At 38.7% G+C, this 16,255-nt stretch overlaps 1 protein-coding gene across 1 annotated transcript in view; it reads left to right on the plus strand.

The window, feature by feature from the left end:
* Positions 1-16,255, plus strand: part of VPS13B (vacuolar protein sorting 13 homolog B) — a 553,219-nt gene that overhangs the window by 46,994 nt on the left and 489,970 nt on the right. The window contains exon 7 of the mRNA XM_054984385.1: positions 3,553-3,727. Coding sequence (XP_054840360.1) covers positions 3,553-3,727 — 175 coding nt within the window. The remainder of the gene's footprint in view (positions 1-3,552; positions 3,728-16,255) is intronic.

A 16,255-nucleotide genomic window follows, 5' to 3' on the forward strand; every position in this document is an offset into this window, starting at 1 on the left:
GGAGGACCCTTTTAAAAGTAGCCAAGTTGTTGTTTTTAATTTAGGACTGAAGTACAGCCATAGACTTAATCATCAAGGTTTATGCCAAGAGAGCAAAATTTTTTATGGCAGAATTGCAAACTTCTGACAGCATATAATGGAAACATTGACACACTGTTCAATAGTGTCAATTGGCATTGTGGTTATAATCATGGCCTCTTTGCTTTCTTTTACTTTATTATTTATAGAGATGGTTTTAATGAATTTTGGGTTACCATAAAATGTATGTCAGAGAACCTGGTTAGAGTTAATATAATTAAAATCTAAGCTTGCTTGATTTGTAGGTGATCACATATTCCTGTTGGTAAAACTCTGGAAAATTCTTTCTTTTAAAACAAAATATGGACATCATTGTTGATTTTAACAGTTGTGTGTAGTGGTTACATTGTCAGACTAGGATCTAGAAGAATTTGCTTTGAATTCACACTTTGCTGTGACAGCTTGATGGGTAACATTGGTTGAGTTTCATCCTAAGGCTAGCAAGAGTGGAAAGCCACAAACAAAGGCAAACAATAAAGTCAAATGTGATATATGATGTCTCCTATATAAGTAAATAACAATAATAGTCACAATGAACAAACAGTCAACATTCAAAATAAACTAATCAAATAATACATGTAAATTCCTGGACCCACCAGTCATTGAAAAGTAGGTGCACTAAGTACAGCAAAGGACAACAGGAGGAAAAACCCCATCAGAAGGTAAATTAATCAAAAAATAATTCGCAGTGCCATAAATCAATATCTATTCCTCAGCCTTTGTAAGTCCTTGCAAGTGGTGTGCTGAAGAAGGAAATGCCCAGCGTACGAAGTCCTCCTGTCCGACATTCAGGGCCAGCCAGGTTCCTGATGTTTCGTGGAAACCTCCTCCGGGGCAGTGGAACATAAACCACAAATTTGCTCTACAAATTTACGCAGCACCAGAGACTCAAAAGGTCCATAGTGGCGGCTGAGCCTCTTCGTTCGTGGTTTTCCACTCTTGCTAGCCTTGTGCTCTAATCGAAGGTGCCTCTCTTGCTTTTGGATTCAGTTTCATCCTAACTCAGTCTTGGCCTGATCTACCTCACAGGGTTGTTTTGAGGATAAAGTGTTGTTTTGAGGATAAAGTGGAGAAGAGGAGAATGTTGTAGGCCACTTTAGGTCCCTATAGCAGAGAAAAGTGGGGTGTAGATGAAGTAAAATTAAAATAAATTTTCAGTTTGCATTGGATCCTTATCAGGATTCCATGAATGTACTCACCAAATTTTCAGTAGCAAGGAGGTTGCTAATTGTCTTTTACAGCAGTGGAATTTCTTACACTGCTCCTTTAAAAGTGTTATATCTCTAGGCCTGCAGCTGATTTTATTTTTTTTGCAGCTCTACGCTGCTGCTGTGCCTCAAAGCAACTTCTACTTTCTTTGGGCTTTTCTCAGTTTCCTTTTCTGTCAGACAGAAAGGGGGAGAGGAAAGCGGAGTATCAGTATAAAATATCTGTGCTTTGCTGCAATTTAGCAGGTAGAGAGTTCTTTTTAAAAACTGAAATGGGATTTTCTACTGATTCCTTTGAAAAAGCTTTTCCAGATCCAGGGAGTTTGTCTAATCATGTGCATTTAATATAGGCCTGACTGGATTTAATGGGCCTAATTCTCAGGATTGCAGCCTTAAACATATGAAGCTCCTGTAATATTTCTGGTCCACTAAATGAGGAATTACTTTAAAAACTTTTAGTTTGAAGAACAGCTTAAATTTTTTGTTTACCAGTCTCTTAAGCCTTGTTCTAGAACAAACTATGGCCATGTGATTTTAGGGCAAATCCACAAATTACCACTTCCTTAACACTATAAATTATGAGGCAGTGTCTCTAAACTGTAAATTCTATCAGTACACATTCCTCCTTAACTTACAAAGTAAAATAATAAAAATAAGTCATACATTTTAAAATTACATAATAAAAATGCTATCTATAAAAAAGATATTTAGCAATTAATATAAATGACACTATGTTCTTCATAATATCTGTTAGCTGGATGCCTCAGTATTGGTTTATCATATCTTGTTGATGATCACTTTTCTCTTGATTCCATGATTTCACTTGACTGAAACCAGGGACTTCTGAGAACTCTTGGGAAAGCCCTGGGGTAGCTGTTTTGTCACGACAGTTACAACGAAACAAGTTACCATGAGCAGTCAGAATCATATAAGACTTTGGAAATGTCTGTTTTGTAACGTTCCCTTTTTAAAAATTCCACATGCTAGAGGATTGAATTCTCATGTCACCTTTGTCCCCTGATTTAAGTTCTGGAACAACATGGGCTTTCTGGTTGAGATAATATTTTTTGTTTCAGCTTCCGAATTCACCATCCTCCTGAGACTTTTATTAATGTTGCCAAATATGTAGACAACCAATCTTAAAACCAACTGACTTAAAATTGGCTGTATTGGGAAGAGCACAACACATTCTTGAAGAGGATAAGCTTTTTGCTCTGGATTTTCATGAAGAAAATTTCTCCTTAGTGCAAAGTTGAATTATGCTTTTTTAATCATTTTATTTTCCTTTACCATACTTGGTGTGTGATACTTACTGTTATAAAACCGAAATCTACTTATTTTTCTTGACATCCAAAGCATTACTGTTTGGCAGATTTTCTAATTGTGACCACTTTTCTTCAGTAAAATAACTGTAGAATGAGCCAAAGTCAAGTACTTTTAAGACACTTGCATGTCATTATGAGAGTAGTATGTGCTTAATTCTCCCATTGGAATCATTAGGACTTACAGATGTGCCAGCTTTTTTGAAGCAAGACATGGTTGTCCTAGTTTGCATTTTGAGTAGAACAGAAGCCCTCTTTAGGAACAGATTCTGGGTCCAGATTAGGACTTGGACTTGAATGGTACAAACATTCCATTTTCCTGAGTTTGGAAAAAAGGAAGGGAAACTTGGGAAGCTATTGAGAATGCTCCCTGATTGGCAGAAGATGAGGAGGGAATTCCCAAATCCTGAAGCAATTCCAAATTGGAATTGAGGGTGGCAGAACTAGCTCTCAGCTGCCCAATCCAGAATTATGTGTGAGAGAAAAACACTGTTGTCTGAAGATGCTTATTTAAGCCTGATACCTTCTGTTGGAAGAAATGTTAATGCAATAGGAATAATAATTTTTAGTAACTGTAGAGTTATTTTGATGGTATGTTCCAGGTGAATCTGGTTGTCTCTGAGGTTGTCACCGTGTTCCAGTGAGTATAATGAGATCTTACAGAGTGGTGTTGAATCCTATCACTTCTCTTCAGGCTTTTAGTGGCATTAAGTGGCATTTCAGGGCCCTGCATGCCTGGCAGAGAAAAAGCTGGTTTTGAAATGAAGATGGAAGGGGAAAGAGAGGCCAATGGATTTGGAGACTTGATGGCAACAATGCTCACCGAATATGACAATTTATAAAGTTCAGCTGTAAGGTGATGTGTACAGAATTCTGAATAAGCATGTGCTATTGTGAATAAAAAGTTATAACAATCTTGCTTGTGTTATTCTCTGTACTTTCAGATCCATACTTTAGTTGAAAGCTTGAAACTGTCTATTACTGACCAGCAACTTCCTATGTTTATTCGTATAATGCAACTTGGGATTGCACTGTACTATGGAGAAATAGGCAACTTTAAAGATGGAGAAAATGAAGACTTCGTTTGTCACACTAAGGATGTTTTGGGAAATATCTCAGGTAAATTTAAATTGTACTCTCTATTTGTAGGTGGGATTTTAACTGCTTAAATAAATAAATACAACTTAATGGCATGTCTTTATAATGTAACATTAAAGTTTAAATAGCCAGTGATGATTCACACTTGGTTCCTTGAGAAGCCTTATGGAGAAGGTAGATCAACTTCCATTTTTTTCTTATTTTGGCTTATGGACAGTTACTGGAGCAGTTTTTCCATGGGGAAAACTGTTTTTCTCCCCTTGTGCCACCAAGAAAAAAAGGGTAACATCTTAAATTTGCATATAAGTTACAATTATGTACACTAATAAAACTTTTTGTGAATAACCCTTTTTTGTGGTGATAGTTTTATATTCATGGTTATCTTCCTTTCATGTAAATATGGTGTCTGTATTATCTTTAATATTTGCCTAGTTGTTTTCCTTGGGGTTGATTATAGAGGCACTGTAAGAATTTGGGAACCTCTGTGTAAATGCTGCTATGGAGAATGACGTTTCACTCCATAATGTTCTCTTAAAGTTCATTGTACTTGACCTACCTTGCAATGTTATTGTAAGAAAATAGTTCATCTGTCAGGGCTAGTAAGATGCTAGGAACAAAATAGCAGTCTCTAAACTGACTCCTGTCTAAGGATGATGAAGCCAATACGCATGTAAATATCAAAGTAGGGAGAAATCACACCTCTACCAGAGGGAAGGGGACCAAAGGATCTCCTGTCAAACAGGAAGAGGTTGTCCTAACTAATGGGCAGGGGAGGACAGATTACAAATTACCTGGACACAAAAAGGAAACGCTATCTGTCTTGCATTGCTCATACCTCTGGACTCATACTGGCTGGCATGAAGGACTTCCATGGGTTCCATATGGACCGCACAATAGGAACAAGCCCAAACTTTGAACATAAGGTAATGGAACTTCTCTGTGGCCCTGTATCTCCAAGAATTAAGTGCCTGTTCCTTTAATTACATTGGTTAGGGACCAATCTCGTTAGAGTGAGATGGATTGTGGTTTGCCATTTTATTTTCCATCTTATGCTCAGGCCTGCTGTCTATAAGTAATCTGGAATGTGTGCACGATTCTTTTATCAAACCTTTATAGCTTGAATTCAGGAAGTCAGATTTCTGTGCTCTGCCACTACCTCAGCCTATTGTCAACCATGTTAACAAATGTGAAATAAGGGGAGGGGCAACTTGACTCTTTCATCCCCTATGTTATGAAATGGTGTGTCTGTTTGTTTCCACTGGATAATAAGAATAGTAATAACATTCAATTTATATACCGCCCTTCCGAACAACTTAACGCCCATGCAGAGTGGTTTACAAAGTGTGTTGTTATTATCCTCACAACAATCACCCTGTGAGGTGAGTGAGGCTGACAGAGCTCTGAGACAGCTGTGACTGACCCAAGGACACCCAGCTGGCTTCAAGCAAAGGAGTGGGCAATCAAACCCAGTTCTCCCTAATAGAGTCCTGCCACTCTTAACCACTACACCAAACTGGTTGTCACAGCAAAGTAAAGTAGTGAACACAGTATGGAGGCACAGAAAAGCACAAGTCTCCAGAGGCTTAAGAGGACTGGATTCCCACTTCCACAGCTGGTTATACTTTACCAACTGTGAGTGGGTGGAGGCAGTGACCAAAGAACTGGTTGTTCTGGGAGAAGAGGGTAGTTGCCAAATGGTGACTTGGGGAACCTGGAAACTTCCAATGATGAAGATGCCTGGTGCCTTGCGAGTGCAGGGCCGAATCCTTCACAGCTACCATCACTCCAGTTGTTTTCAAAGTTTCAGCAAATCATGAACTGACTAATTCAAAGTTCTATTCGAGGTATTTATCAGACTTGAGGGTAGGACCACCACTGTTGCCATAGGGTTCCTGGGTGTTAGCATGGTCAGCTTTCACAGCAGGCTAGGGAGGGGTTTCCTGTCCATTCCTCTTGAGCCTGACAAACACGCTGACTACTGATAATTGCCAAATTACCTCCTTTATTAAGTACAGAAGCAGGGTAAGTTTACTTCATTGCCCTGTTCAGTTGCCAACTCCTCCTTCTCTGTTCCCAGCTTCACAGCCTTTAAAGCCCACCCCAACCACAGGTCACTCCCTAACCCTTCTGCTTCTTTTGTGATGTCTCCAGCCGAGGGGTGCGCCTCACTTCTATAGCTATGCCTGTGAACACCAGCCAGCCCCAACGTGATGCTGGGTTCCTGGGAAGCACCTGCCCAACTAGCCTTTCCATGGCCATTTTCACCTCAGAATATGCTCAGATGGGTCAGCCTTGCACCAGGATATGGGCTCTGTTCACTGTGGGGTCTCTCTCATCCCAGGGAAAGCTTCCCTGGGACCAGCCTCGGTCATAGTATTCTTTTGAGAGAGAGAGAGAGAGAGAGAGAATTTATTTGCTTGTGTATTTATTTATTCACTTTTGTTAAAATAGTGTTGTTTCATATCTCATTCCATTCAGAAGTTGGCAACTCAGTCTAACTACATAATGCACACTCTTTCAAATCTTTTTTGAATATTTGTGCAGATCAGTCGAATCCCTTTTTGCCCCTAGAATCAACCCAATACTAAGCAGAAGAGAGTTGCGAACTGCTAAGTCTTACACTGTTATGCTCTTTACTTACACTTTATTAATTCCAAAAGAGAAAATCTTTTTCATATTATTTTTCCATGCTCCTTCCAATTTCCAAAAATGGAAGAATATAAAAAAACCTCCTCAAATGTTTTCATACTATACATTTTGAGTGAGCAATACCTTGTCTTAATAAGCATTTAACTCATTCCTATCCCAAATTATTTCATAGAATGTTTATTGCTCCTCCAAATAGCTCAGTTTTTCCATCTGAAAAAAGTGCAGAAAAGTCATCAGGGATGGGAAACATCTTTTTTCCTGAATATTTATAATGTGTCATGGAAGTTATATATATTTTTTCTAGGTCTTTGCTTTTCTAGAATAGATGCTAGTGGTGTAGATGGACCAGAGTCCTGACTTGGTAGAAGATACTTCATATGTTCAAGTTCCATTGTGCAGTAAATTAGACCCTATGGATGTGGGATAGGGGGTGGGCTTTTGAAAATGCCGTTGCTCTTATCTGTGGTCAGTTGTATGCCATCCTTAGAAAGACGCATAAGCTTCTTGAGAAATACTGCTTCAGTTGTCTTCCCTGTCCTCTGAAAGATGATGGCCTAAGGCATCAGCTTGTTTCACTTGCTGAAATCTTGAAAGCTAATGCAGATTAATTGCCATGTCTTGATTTAGGAGTTAAAAATAATCCTTACAGTTCATATAATGTTCCGCTGTGAGACAACCAGTTAATTTTTATTAATTTAGTGAATGGTCTTTTATTGGGGCCGGGGAGGGGGGGGGAGAGAGATAATTCATGCAGGCATTTTATAATAATGTGAACTTTTCTCCTCTTAACTTTTGCTAAAGGAGCAGCACATTCTTTATGATTGTGTATCTAGGCCATAACTTTGGGTAAGACAGGAAAACATCTGCATTAGAGATGGGCACAAACCCAAATATGAACGAAAGTTCGTGCCAAACTGGGTCAGTTCGTGGTTCATGAACCAGTGGTTCAACAGAGCCCATTTCTGACAAACCGCCACGAACTTTAAGCTGGTTTGTTTGGTTCGTTTTTTGGTTCGTCACTTCAGACAGCCTGGCGCCGATCAATCAGTTTCCTAGGTAACAGGGGATGGACTTCCTGCAGACCTTCTGCTGACCTAGAAGTGGCCTTCTGCTGACCTGGAAGTGACAATTTGCTGACCTGGATGTGACGTTTTCATGAACCAAACAAACTGGTTCGCGAACTGGGGCAAGTTCGTGAAAGTTTGTGGTTTGTGGTTCGTGAAATGCGACAAACCACGAACCACACGGTTCTTTTTTTTCCAGTTTGTGCCCGTCTCTAATCTGCATTATTCAATGGCTTCTAATAGAGGAGTGTGGTTGCCAACCCTTGCTGTATTTTTTATAATATTCCATGGAAGTTATAGTTTCAAAAATTGGGAATTATAGCCTCTCCAATCAAAATATTAGGGTTGTCAGGTTTTCCTGGCAACTAGTGTGGGGGAGAAATACTTAACATGGTGTCCATATTTGTGTGCATGCAGCATATGAGAGCCAGTTTGGTGTAGTGGTTAAAAGTGGTGGGACTCTAATCTGGAGAGCTGGGTTTGATTCCCCACTCCTCCACTGAAGCCAGCTGAGTGACCTTGGGTCATTCACAGCTCTCTGGCGCTCTCTCAGCCCCACCAACCTTACAGGGTGATTGTTGTGGGGATAATAACAACATACACTAGTGGCCAAAATTGTGGAAACCTTTTGGGAAAAGGGTATTTTTGAGGTTTGATGGTTCATAACACCACTTTTTTTTGGAGTAATACCATAAAATTATATACCAATGGAAAGATAATTTAATCAAGAATGTAACGCAATAACTTTTATGAAGGAAATTTTTTTAGAACAGTAGTTATAAAGAAGAAAATTGAAACACACAAAAAATGAGTTATACAACAATTCTCACCATGTCAGTTAATGCTTAGTTGGGTAACATTTTACTTTAATTACAGCCTTACTTTTCTTGTTATTTGCTATGGCTGTGCTGAAGCAATAAAGGATTGATTGATTGATTGATTGATTGATTGATTGATTGATTGATTGATTGATTGATTGATTGATTGATTAATACAGCCTTACAACGCCTTCACATGGAGTGAACCAAGTTTTTTAGTTCTGCAGCTGTTATAATGTGAAACCACGATTGAGTTATTGCTTCTATTAATTGCGTTTTATTGCTGGGTTGCTTCTCACTAACCAGTTTCTTTAGTCGGTTCCATAGATTTTCAATGGGGTTAAGATCTGGGCTATTCCCAGGCCATTCCAACAGTGGAATATGATTATCTTGAAACTACTTTTTGCACACAGCAGCAACATGACATGGAGTTGAATCTTGTTGAAATATAAATGCTTCATTATCTTGGAAAAGATCACGTGTGGAAGGCTTCAGTTTGGGCTCAAATATTTCATTTCATTTTGGGCATTTATATTGCCATTTATCACGCAAATTCTGCTCACATCTTTTGATGTCAAACAACCCCATACCATAACACTAACTGGGTGTTTCACGGTAGGTGTAATGCAATCAGGATGCAAATCTTCTCCGATTCTTCTTCTCACGTATTTTATGCCATCACTACCAAACAGGGAGATTTTGGTCTCATCACTCCAAATAACACTGTCCCATTGTTCCACTGTCCAGTTAACATGGGTTTTAGCCCAGTTTAATCTTTTCAACCTTTGTTTGAGAGATAACAATGTTTTTTTTTCGTGGAATTCTAGCATTAAGACCAAATTTCTCCAGTCTGCGCCAGACAGTCCTTGCACTCAACTTCACATTGAATTGCGCCATTTCATTCTGTATACACCCCGATGATTTTCTTCTATCACCTAGGCTCAGTCTCTCAATTCTTCTATCATCCCTTGCTTGTGTGCACCTTTTCCTGACTTTACCAGTCTGGTTTTGTAGTGACTGAGTTGCCTTATACCTCTTCAAAAATTTAGAAATGCCACCTTTGGTTAAGTTTCCACCAATTTTTCTTCTAACTTCTTCATAACTGTAGCTTTGTTCACTTAATAGTACTATTTTACATCGCTTTCTGGGTGACCAGTCAACTCTTTCTTTAATTGTATTACGTTGAATGGCTACATTCAAATGAAGGAAGGCTACTTCATATCAACCTAAGCAAGTTGTGCTTCCTTTTCCTGGTTATTTGGCTATAACATTTGATAGAATACAGATAATTGAACAAACTTGGTTGCATTACATTCTTGACTAAATTATCTTTCCATTGATATATAATTTTATGGTATTACTCCAAAAGAAAGTGGTGTTATGAGCCATCAAACCTCAAAAATGTACTTTTTCCAAAAGGTTCCCACAATTTTGGCCACTAGTGTACTTTGTAAACCTCTCTGAGTGGGCATTAAGTTGTCCTGAAAGGGCGGTATATAAATCAAAGGTTGTTGTTGTTGTTGTTGTTGTTGTTGTTGTTATATGCACACTCGTGGCTGGCACGTGATGGCATCACTTCTGGAAGTGACATCATTAGACCCATTTGGGAGTGTGCACACCACCTGTTTGCCTGGGTTGTCTGCTAGTGAGGGATGAGCACCAGGAGACTTGCCACCTGCTGGCAGTTAAGGGGCAGACCATTGGGAGTTTGCTCGCTACTGGCAGGCACCTAGCAAGCCTTGCTGTATTGCACAAAATGATTAATGTCTAGAAACTAGAATTGCTGTAATATGTTAGCTATAAATGACTTTTGAATTTACAGTGATTGATTCCAAGATTTTCAGGACTTAGCTCAGCCAGCTATACTCCCATTTTCTTCTAAAGGTTACTGTATATAAAAGGAATCTACTTGGCCATAGGCAAGAAGTCCAAAATCTTCAGGCCTAGAACTCATCTTTAATGTCTACCCACTATATAGAAATGACACTTCAGTTTTTTTAACCATCTGTCTCTTCTCAAGAGTGATCAGAAGTAAAGGAGGACAACACTCCAGTACAGATTTTGGCATGTTGAGTTTGACAAGGAGCAAGAAAATAAGACTATGGAACCACTTCTACAAAGCTATTTCTTCCTCTCTTTATTTACATTATTCATATGCCTTTCTCACTGACACTCTAGGTAAATTACAAAAATACAAGTCAAAAGAACGTTGGCTGGAATGTTCAGTTAGGGTAAGGATAGAAGGGTTAAAGATGAAGTTTAAACATAAAAGGACTCTCTTCTTCTTTGTGAATATAACTCTTCTTCTGTGTTTCTCTTCTCTTATTTTTCTATTTTCAAAGCAGTAAACAAATTAAAATGGTGATGGGTGTAATCGGTAAAGCTTTAGGTTGGGTGCACTGTGTGTGATTTCCATCTACTTGTTGAGACTCCGTACCCAAGATCATAATTCTTTAAATCATAGCAAGGTTTGAGCATTTTCATTAAAATGATCTGTTCCAAATATTAATTTCTGGGACTACTTAATTATCTGTCTACCTGCCCTTACTTCAAGTAGTCCAAGGCAGTGTACTTTATTTTCCACTCCTCTATTTTGTTTTCACAGAAAACCAATAAGATAGCTTAATCAGAGAGAGAGAGAGAGAGAGAGAGAGAGAGAGAGACTTATTGGCCTAAGGTCATACAGTGAACTTCTTGTCTGAGTGGGGATTTGAATCTGGCCATGCAATTCTGTGCAGTTATTCCAATCTAAACCCATCGAAGTCAGTGGGCTTAGACTATAGTAACACTGCATAGGATTGCACTGTGGGTCTCGCAGAGCCTAGTCTGACTCTCTGGCTCTATAACAGTGGTTCTAACACTTTTTATCAGTTATGATATTTACTTATACTACAATCAGCATTTAACAATTTGAGTTCGTTGAAACTTTCCCTTATTTTTCACTTTTTACTTACTTATCATTATTTACTCATGTAGATATGAATGTTACAAAGTTTCATGAATGGTAAGGAGCCAGCTCTGCCTTATAATATTGCTTTTACTCCCTTGTGCATTGCTCTGTGATTGGTGTGCCTGCTGGTTCATATTTCAATGCAAGCAGAATCACTGCCAAAGCTCGCTCTTATCCATTCTACTGTGCTTGGATCAAACTGTGCCTTTTTGCCTAAATGGCTCGAAAGAGAAAGCATCATTCTCTGGCAAGGATATTAAAACATCATACTAATTACCCTAGTCACAAAATTTATATTTGGTTTTTCAGGTGTGTGTGTATGTGTGTGTGTGTGTGTTGTGAATTTATTTTCTGTGAGTGATTCCGCACACATTGGATAATGCACTTCCAATCCTCTTTATAGATCATTTGGAATGGATTTTTTTTGTGTGCGGAACAAAAAATCCACCTCAAAAGATTGATAAAGTGCATTGAAAGTGCATTATCCAACGTGTGCGGAACCAGCCTGTTTGCAGCCATCTTCCATTAGACTGAAAAAGGCATTACAACTTTGGTAAACTTTAGTTGAGAATTCTCCACACCATTCAATGTCACCTATAATCTGTGGATTTAAATCTTTTGTTCCATCCTTCTCTCACTCACACTGTTACACATGCACACACACCATCTTAAAGGAGAAAAAATGGGAACAAAAAGACATTTCTACTGTTGAAGTGGTCTTATTTGGACATAATATACTTGAAACAGTTCAAGAACAGATAATCCTTATGTTAAGACTGTGCCTGTAAGACTGCCAAAGCTTAGGTCCAGCCTATGTTAGCAAGCCACGTGAAAAGCTGATCATATAAGTGAAGAGATTTTGTCCTAATGTTTTATATCACAGAAATTGTTAAGTGTGTGGTGATGGCATTATTACAAATGGATGTCCAGAGTTAGGTATACTGTAATACTAGTATCTCATTTGTTTTGTCCTTGATTTCCCTTCTTTTTCACTTACTTTTGCATTCATATTGTTTTTCAGCTAAAACAGGAAGGAATATTTTTAAGCGTATATTTTAAATGGATGTAAAACGCAGTCCCTAAGAAGTTTCTATTGTTCCAAGATGCATAGTTCAGAGAGTGCATTATGTGAATTCTGACAGTAGTGTATTTCATAACTTCTTGATGAGTATAGTTTCCTCTCCTATATAAATTCTTTAAGTAACAAGTATTGTAATATGCTGCCGATTTTAACTCTGCAGTCTTTCACCATGCTGGCAGCTGTGTTCAGTAGTGGAGGGTTTTTGTTGTTGTTCATAGTCTAAATCTCGCTGTAAAATATTCAGCTGTCAGAGCTCATCTTTTATTTAACAACTGAAGATGTTGAAAAAGGTATTTGCGACTGCATCTTTGAAACCTTGATGTACTAGGTCAGTGACTGGGAGCCAGAGGGCAATGCTCCTTTCCCCTAATCTTTCTCTAGGACTTTTTCAGAAATTTTGCTGTCCTGCCAAATTCCCAAATTGATTTTTAGAATCCAAGGAGCTGTAAAACCATGGAGGGGTGGAGGATTTACAGAGCAGCTAATACATATTGGATGTTAACATTTAGATTTGATTTAAACAATTTTTAAAGAATGAGGTACATTAAATATTGCTTTAAAATAACAGTGTTTTCAGATTTTTGAATCTAATATAAATATATTAACATCTACGCTCACAGTCTCCTAAAACAAAATTCATGATCTTTTATTAAACAGATTGTTATATCCTAGGGGTTGCTAATCTTTTCCTTAATGAGAGCTACTTCTGAATAATGAAAAATATCCCAAGCTACTCCCCCACTCCACCCCTGTATGTTACCAAGTTTTGTTCTCTCATAGAAACAGAACATGGACTGGGCAGAATACCAGAAATGGAGGTGTCAGCAAAGCAGCAAAGTGAAAAATCCCACGGAAGATATTTTTTTTAAAAGCCTAGTGCAGATGTTTTTGCAATCTTTTCCTGGGTCTCCCAGCTAATCTGCAGCATCCAGTGAGCTGCTGGTAGCTTACGAGCTACCTGCTGGAGACCGTTATAGCCTGTCTTTCTATGTAAAATAACAAATCAGGGCCAAAATTTGCCCTTTGAGGTTTAGTATAGCAATAGGTGATATATTTGTTATTGTACAACTTTGAACCATTTAGATTTTTGTCAGACAAATAGTATAGATACTTCTTGCCTGAACTTTAAACATCAGCCCTTGGAAAATTCTGGGCAGCCGTTCTTTATAAAAGGTCTTGCTTAATGTCTTTATTTATTATTATTTATTCGACTTCTGTCCCGCCCTGCCCACAAGCAGGCTCAGGGTGGGTTACATCAAACATCAAATACAATTTAAAATCACAATAACAAACACTCCTCAAGATGGTGGTCCTTATCATTTATACTCCCCCACCTAAGACACAGAGGGAAAGAGAGGGGAGAGGAAAGAAGGAGGCAACATTATGCTCAGTTACACTCAAATGGGACCATTATAGACACTAATAAGAATACGCTTCTATTTGGGTTTTGGATCAAGACAAGCTGCAAGTGCATACTGTTCTCCCAACTGCAGAGCCAATGAACTGCTGAAAAGATTCTTCAAAATAGGTCAGCAACCATGCTTTATATTAGGGACAGAAAAACACCAACTTGAAAACAGCAATTATTATCGACTCATATTTTCATCACACTATTCCTCGAAAAGGTCAAGGTGGCATACATACAATAAGTATATCCCTCCTTTTTAACTTTCATGCATCATTTGAGGTAGATTACATCAAGACAGCCACAAAATTCTCTTTTCATAATTGCTTCCTAAACAGATATAATAAGAACAACTCCTGTGGCACCTTTAAAGACTTAAAATTTACTGTAGCATAAGTTTTCATGAGCAAATGCCTAGAGCAAAAAGTATAAGGACTGCATGACTATTATACTCCTAGGTAGGCTTTTGATGCCATTAACCATGATATCCTCTGCTCCACCTAGATGAAATGGGATTGGGGACTATTATTTTGTAGTGATGTATTCCTTCCTAGCATACAGAGCTAGGAAGGATGCTTAACCTTTGGTCTGTGAAGTTCTGCAGGGTTCCATCTTGCCTCCTGTGCTTCTTAACTTATGTATGAAACTTCTAGGAGAGATCATCTGAAGATCTGGAATGTAGTGCCATTAATATGTTGATGACACACACTTTATAATATCTGTCAAACTAGGGAGGTGGTAGAAAACCTTAATCAGACTTTGACATTTTTGAAAGGCTGGGTATAAATTGGCAAACAAATGGAACTTAATTTAGATAAAATGGAAATTTTATTGGTTGGATGTAAGGCTGATCCAGGATTAGTTTTGCATCCTGTTCTCAATGGGGTTGCTCTTTTTCAAAAGTAGTTTAAGTGCTCCTACCTAGCGCTATTTACTAAAAAGCCAGTAGCTCTAAAGTTTTGAGGGGTGCTTTTTACCAGCTTTAACTGCCTTACTACCTGTGTGCAGTCTTGGAACTGTAATGTCTGAGCCCCATCCATGTCAGTGCTGATGCTGTTGTCATTAGCTAATGCTAAGGCTAATGCAGACCGTTCTGAACAAATGCTTCATGCTGTAACTTGATATCATATTGTCAATGCCATAACTGTTTCTTTCACAGGCTTATTGCAGGTGCTTTTCTAACGGACTGTAGGAACTTCCAGTGCTCATGACCTTGTATACTACTCACTCCCGTGCATTGCTATGTCTTGCAAATGTGTGTGTTAAGAGGAAAGATTTTCCCACACGTTACTATTGCTGTCAATCTTGCTCTTACTGCTTAGATGCCTACCTTGCTTCTGAGTAACCCTATGGACATATCTATGGAAATGATTTGATTTCTGAATAATGCCGAATGGATTACTGTAATCTGTTCTCTTCAGAGCTGGTTTTGAAGATTAGGGGTCTTACTTGGTCGTAAAAAGGGCAATTTTTTTTCCTGGAGTCTACCAAAGTCATTGTTACTTTTATTCTATGTCAGCTTTGCTATCTGTGGATCTATTTCTAGTAGAGTTGCCAGGTCCCCCGCAGGTCTCAAACTGGGGGACAAGGAGGGTTGGTGATGGGGGCTGTACCTGGGGTATTTACCTTGTGAACTCTGGATCGCTTCTGTGTTGTGCTGGGAATAACATTATTCCTGGTGCAACACTGAAGCAATGGGTTGTGTCAAGTAAAAATTGGCCCCCAGTCTAGTGTGGGGGGGGTGTCAATTTTTTCTCAATAGGTCCTTGGTGCAACCTTGTGCTTCCATGTCACTCTGGGAATGACATCATTCCTAGTGCAATGTGGAAGTAATTCAGAAAGATCAGGAACACACTCCAGGGGGTTCCTCAACCTGTTTCCATGCCTTTCCCTCTGCCAACTAGGTGAGAGGTGGGGTAGGAGAGACTGGGAGTGGGAGATCCCCCACCCATGCTGGGGATTCCTAGTTTCCAGGCCCAGTTCACTATACTGGTTTTGATACTATGGTAATGTGTTATGAATATTAAGCTAATTTTACAGGAGTTATTAGTCACTTGATCTCACACTATTTCTTTTTTTCATCTGAATTCCTCCAGTGTTTCAACAGACCATTCATTGCAAAATACAAGCTTCAACATCTTCGTTAGGTTAAGAAGCACAATACCATCCTGCTTTTGTTGTTTGGAGTAACTTGGGAAGAGGAGAGAGGATAATAAAATGCAACAGACATCGTGGGGCTTTTTCCTCCACGTTTATTTTAGGAATTCATTTATTTTAGATGTTTCAACCCAGCCTTCTACAAAATGTTATTTATGGAAGCTTACAAAGCTAAAAACAAACCAAGCCCAGCTTGGTTTATAAAAGCACAGCAGTAACAAAAAGCTGCTATGGCAATAAAAAGCCAGGCAACTAATAACAAAAATGAAAGGAACAATAAATAACCAAATTGGTGGCAATAAAAGTAATCACTTGAAATGTTAAGAACAGAAAATTAAACCTAAATGTTGGCGCTGAAAATCAACAGGAAGCACTTGAACTGAACTTCCATCAAAGACCCTTTGCAACCATGGAGTCTTCACCAG

Source organism: Eublepharis macularius, chromosome 7 (assembly GCF_028583425.1).
Source record: "Eublepharis macularius isolate TG4126 chromosome 7, MPM_Emac_v1.0, whole genome shotgun sequence".
Lineage (NCBI taxonomy): Eukaryota > Metazoa > Chordata > Lepidosauria > Squamata > Eublepharidae > Eublepharis > Eublepharis macularius.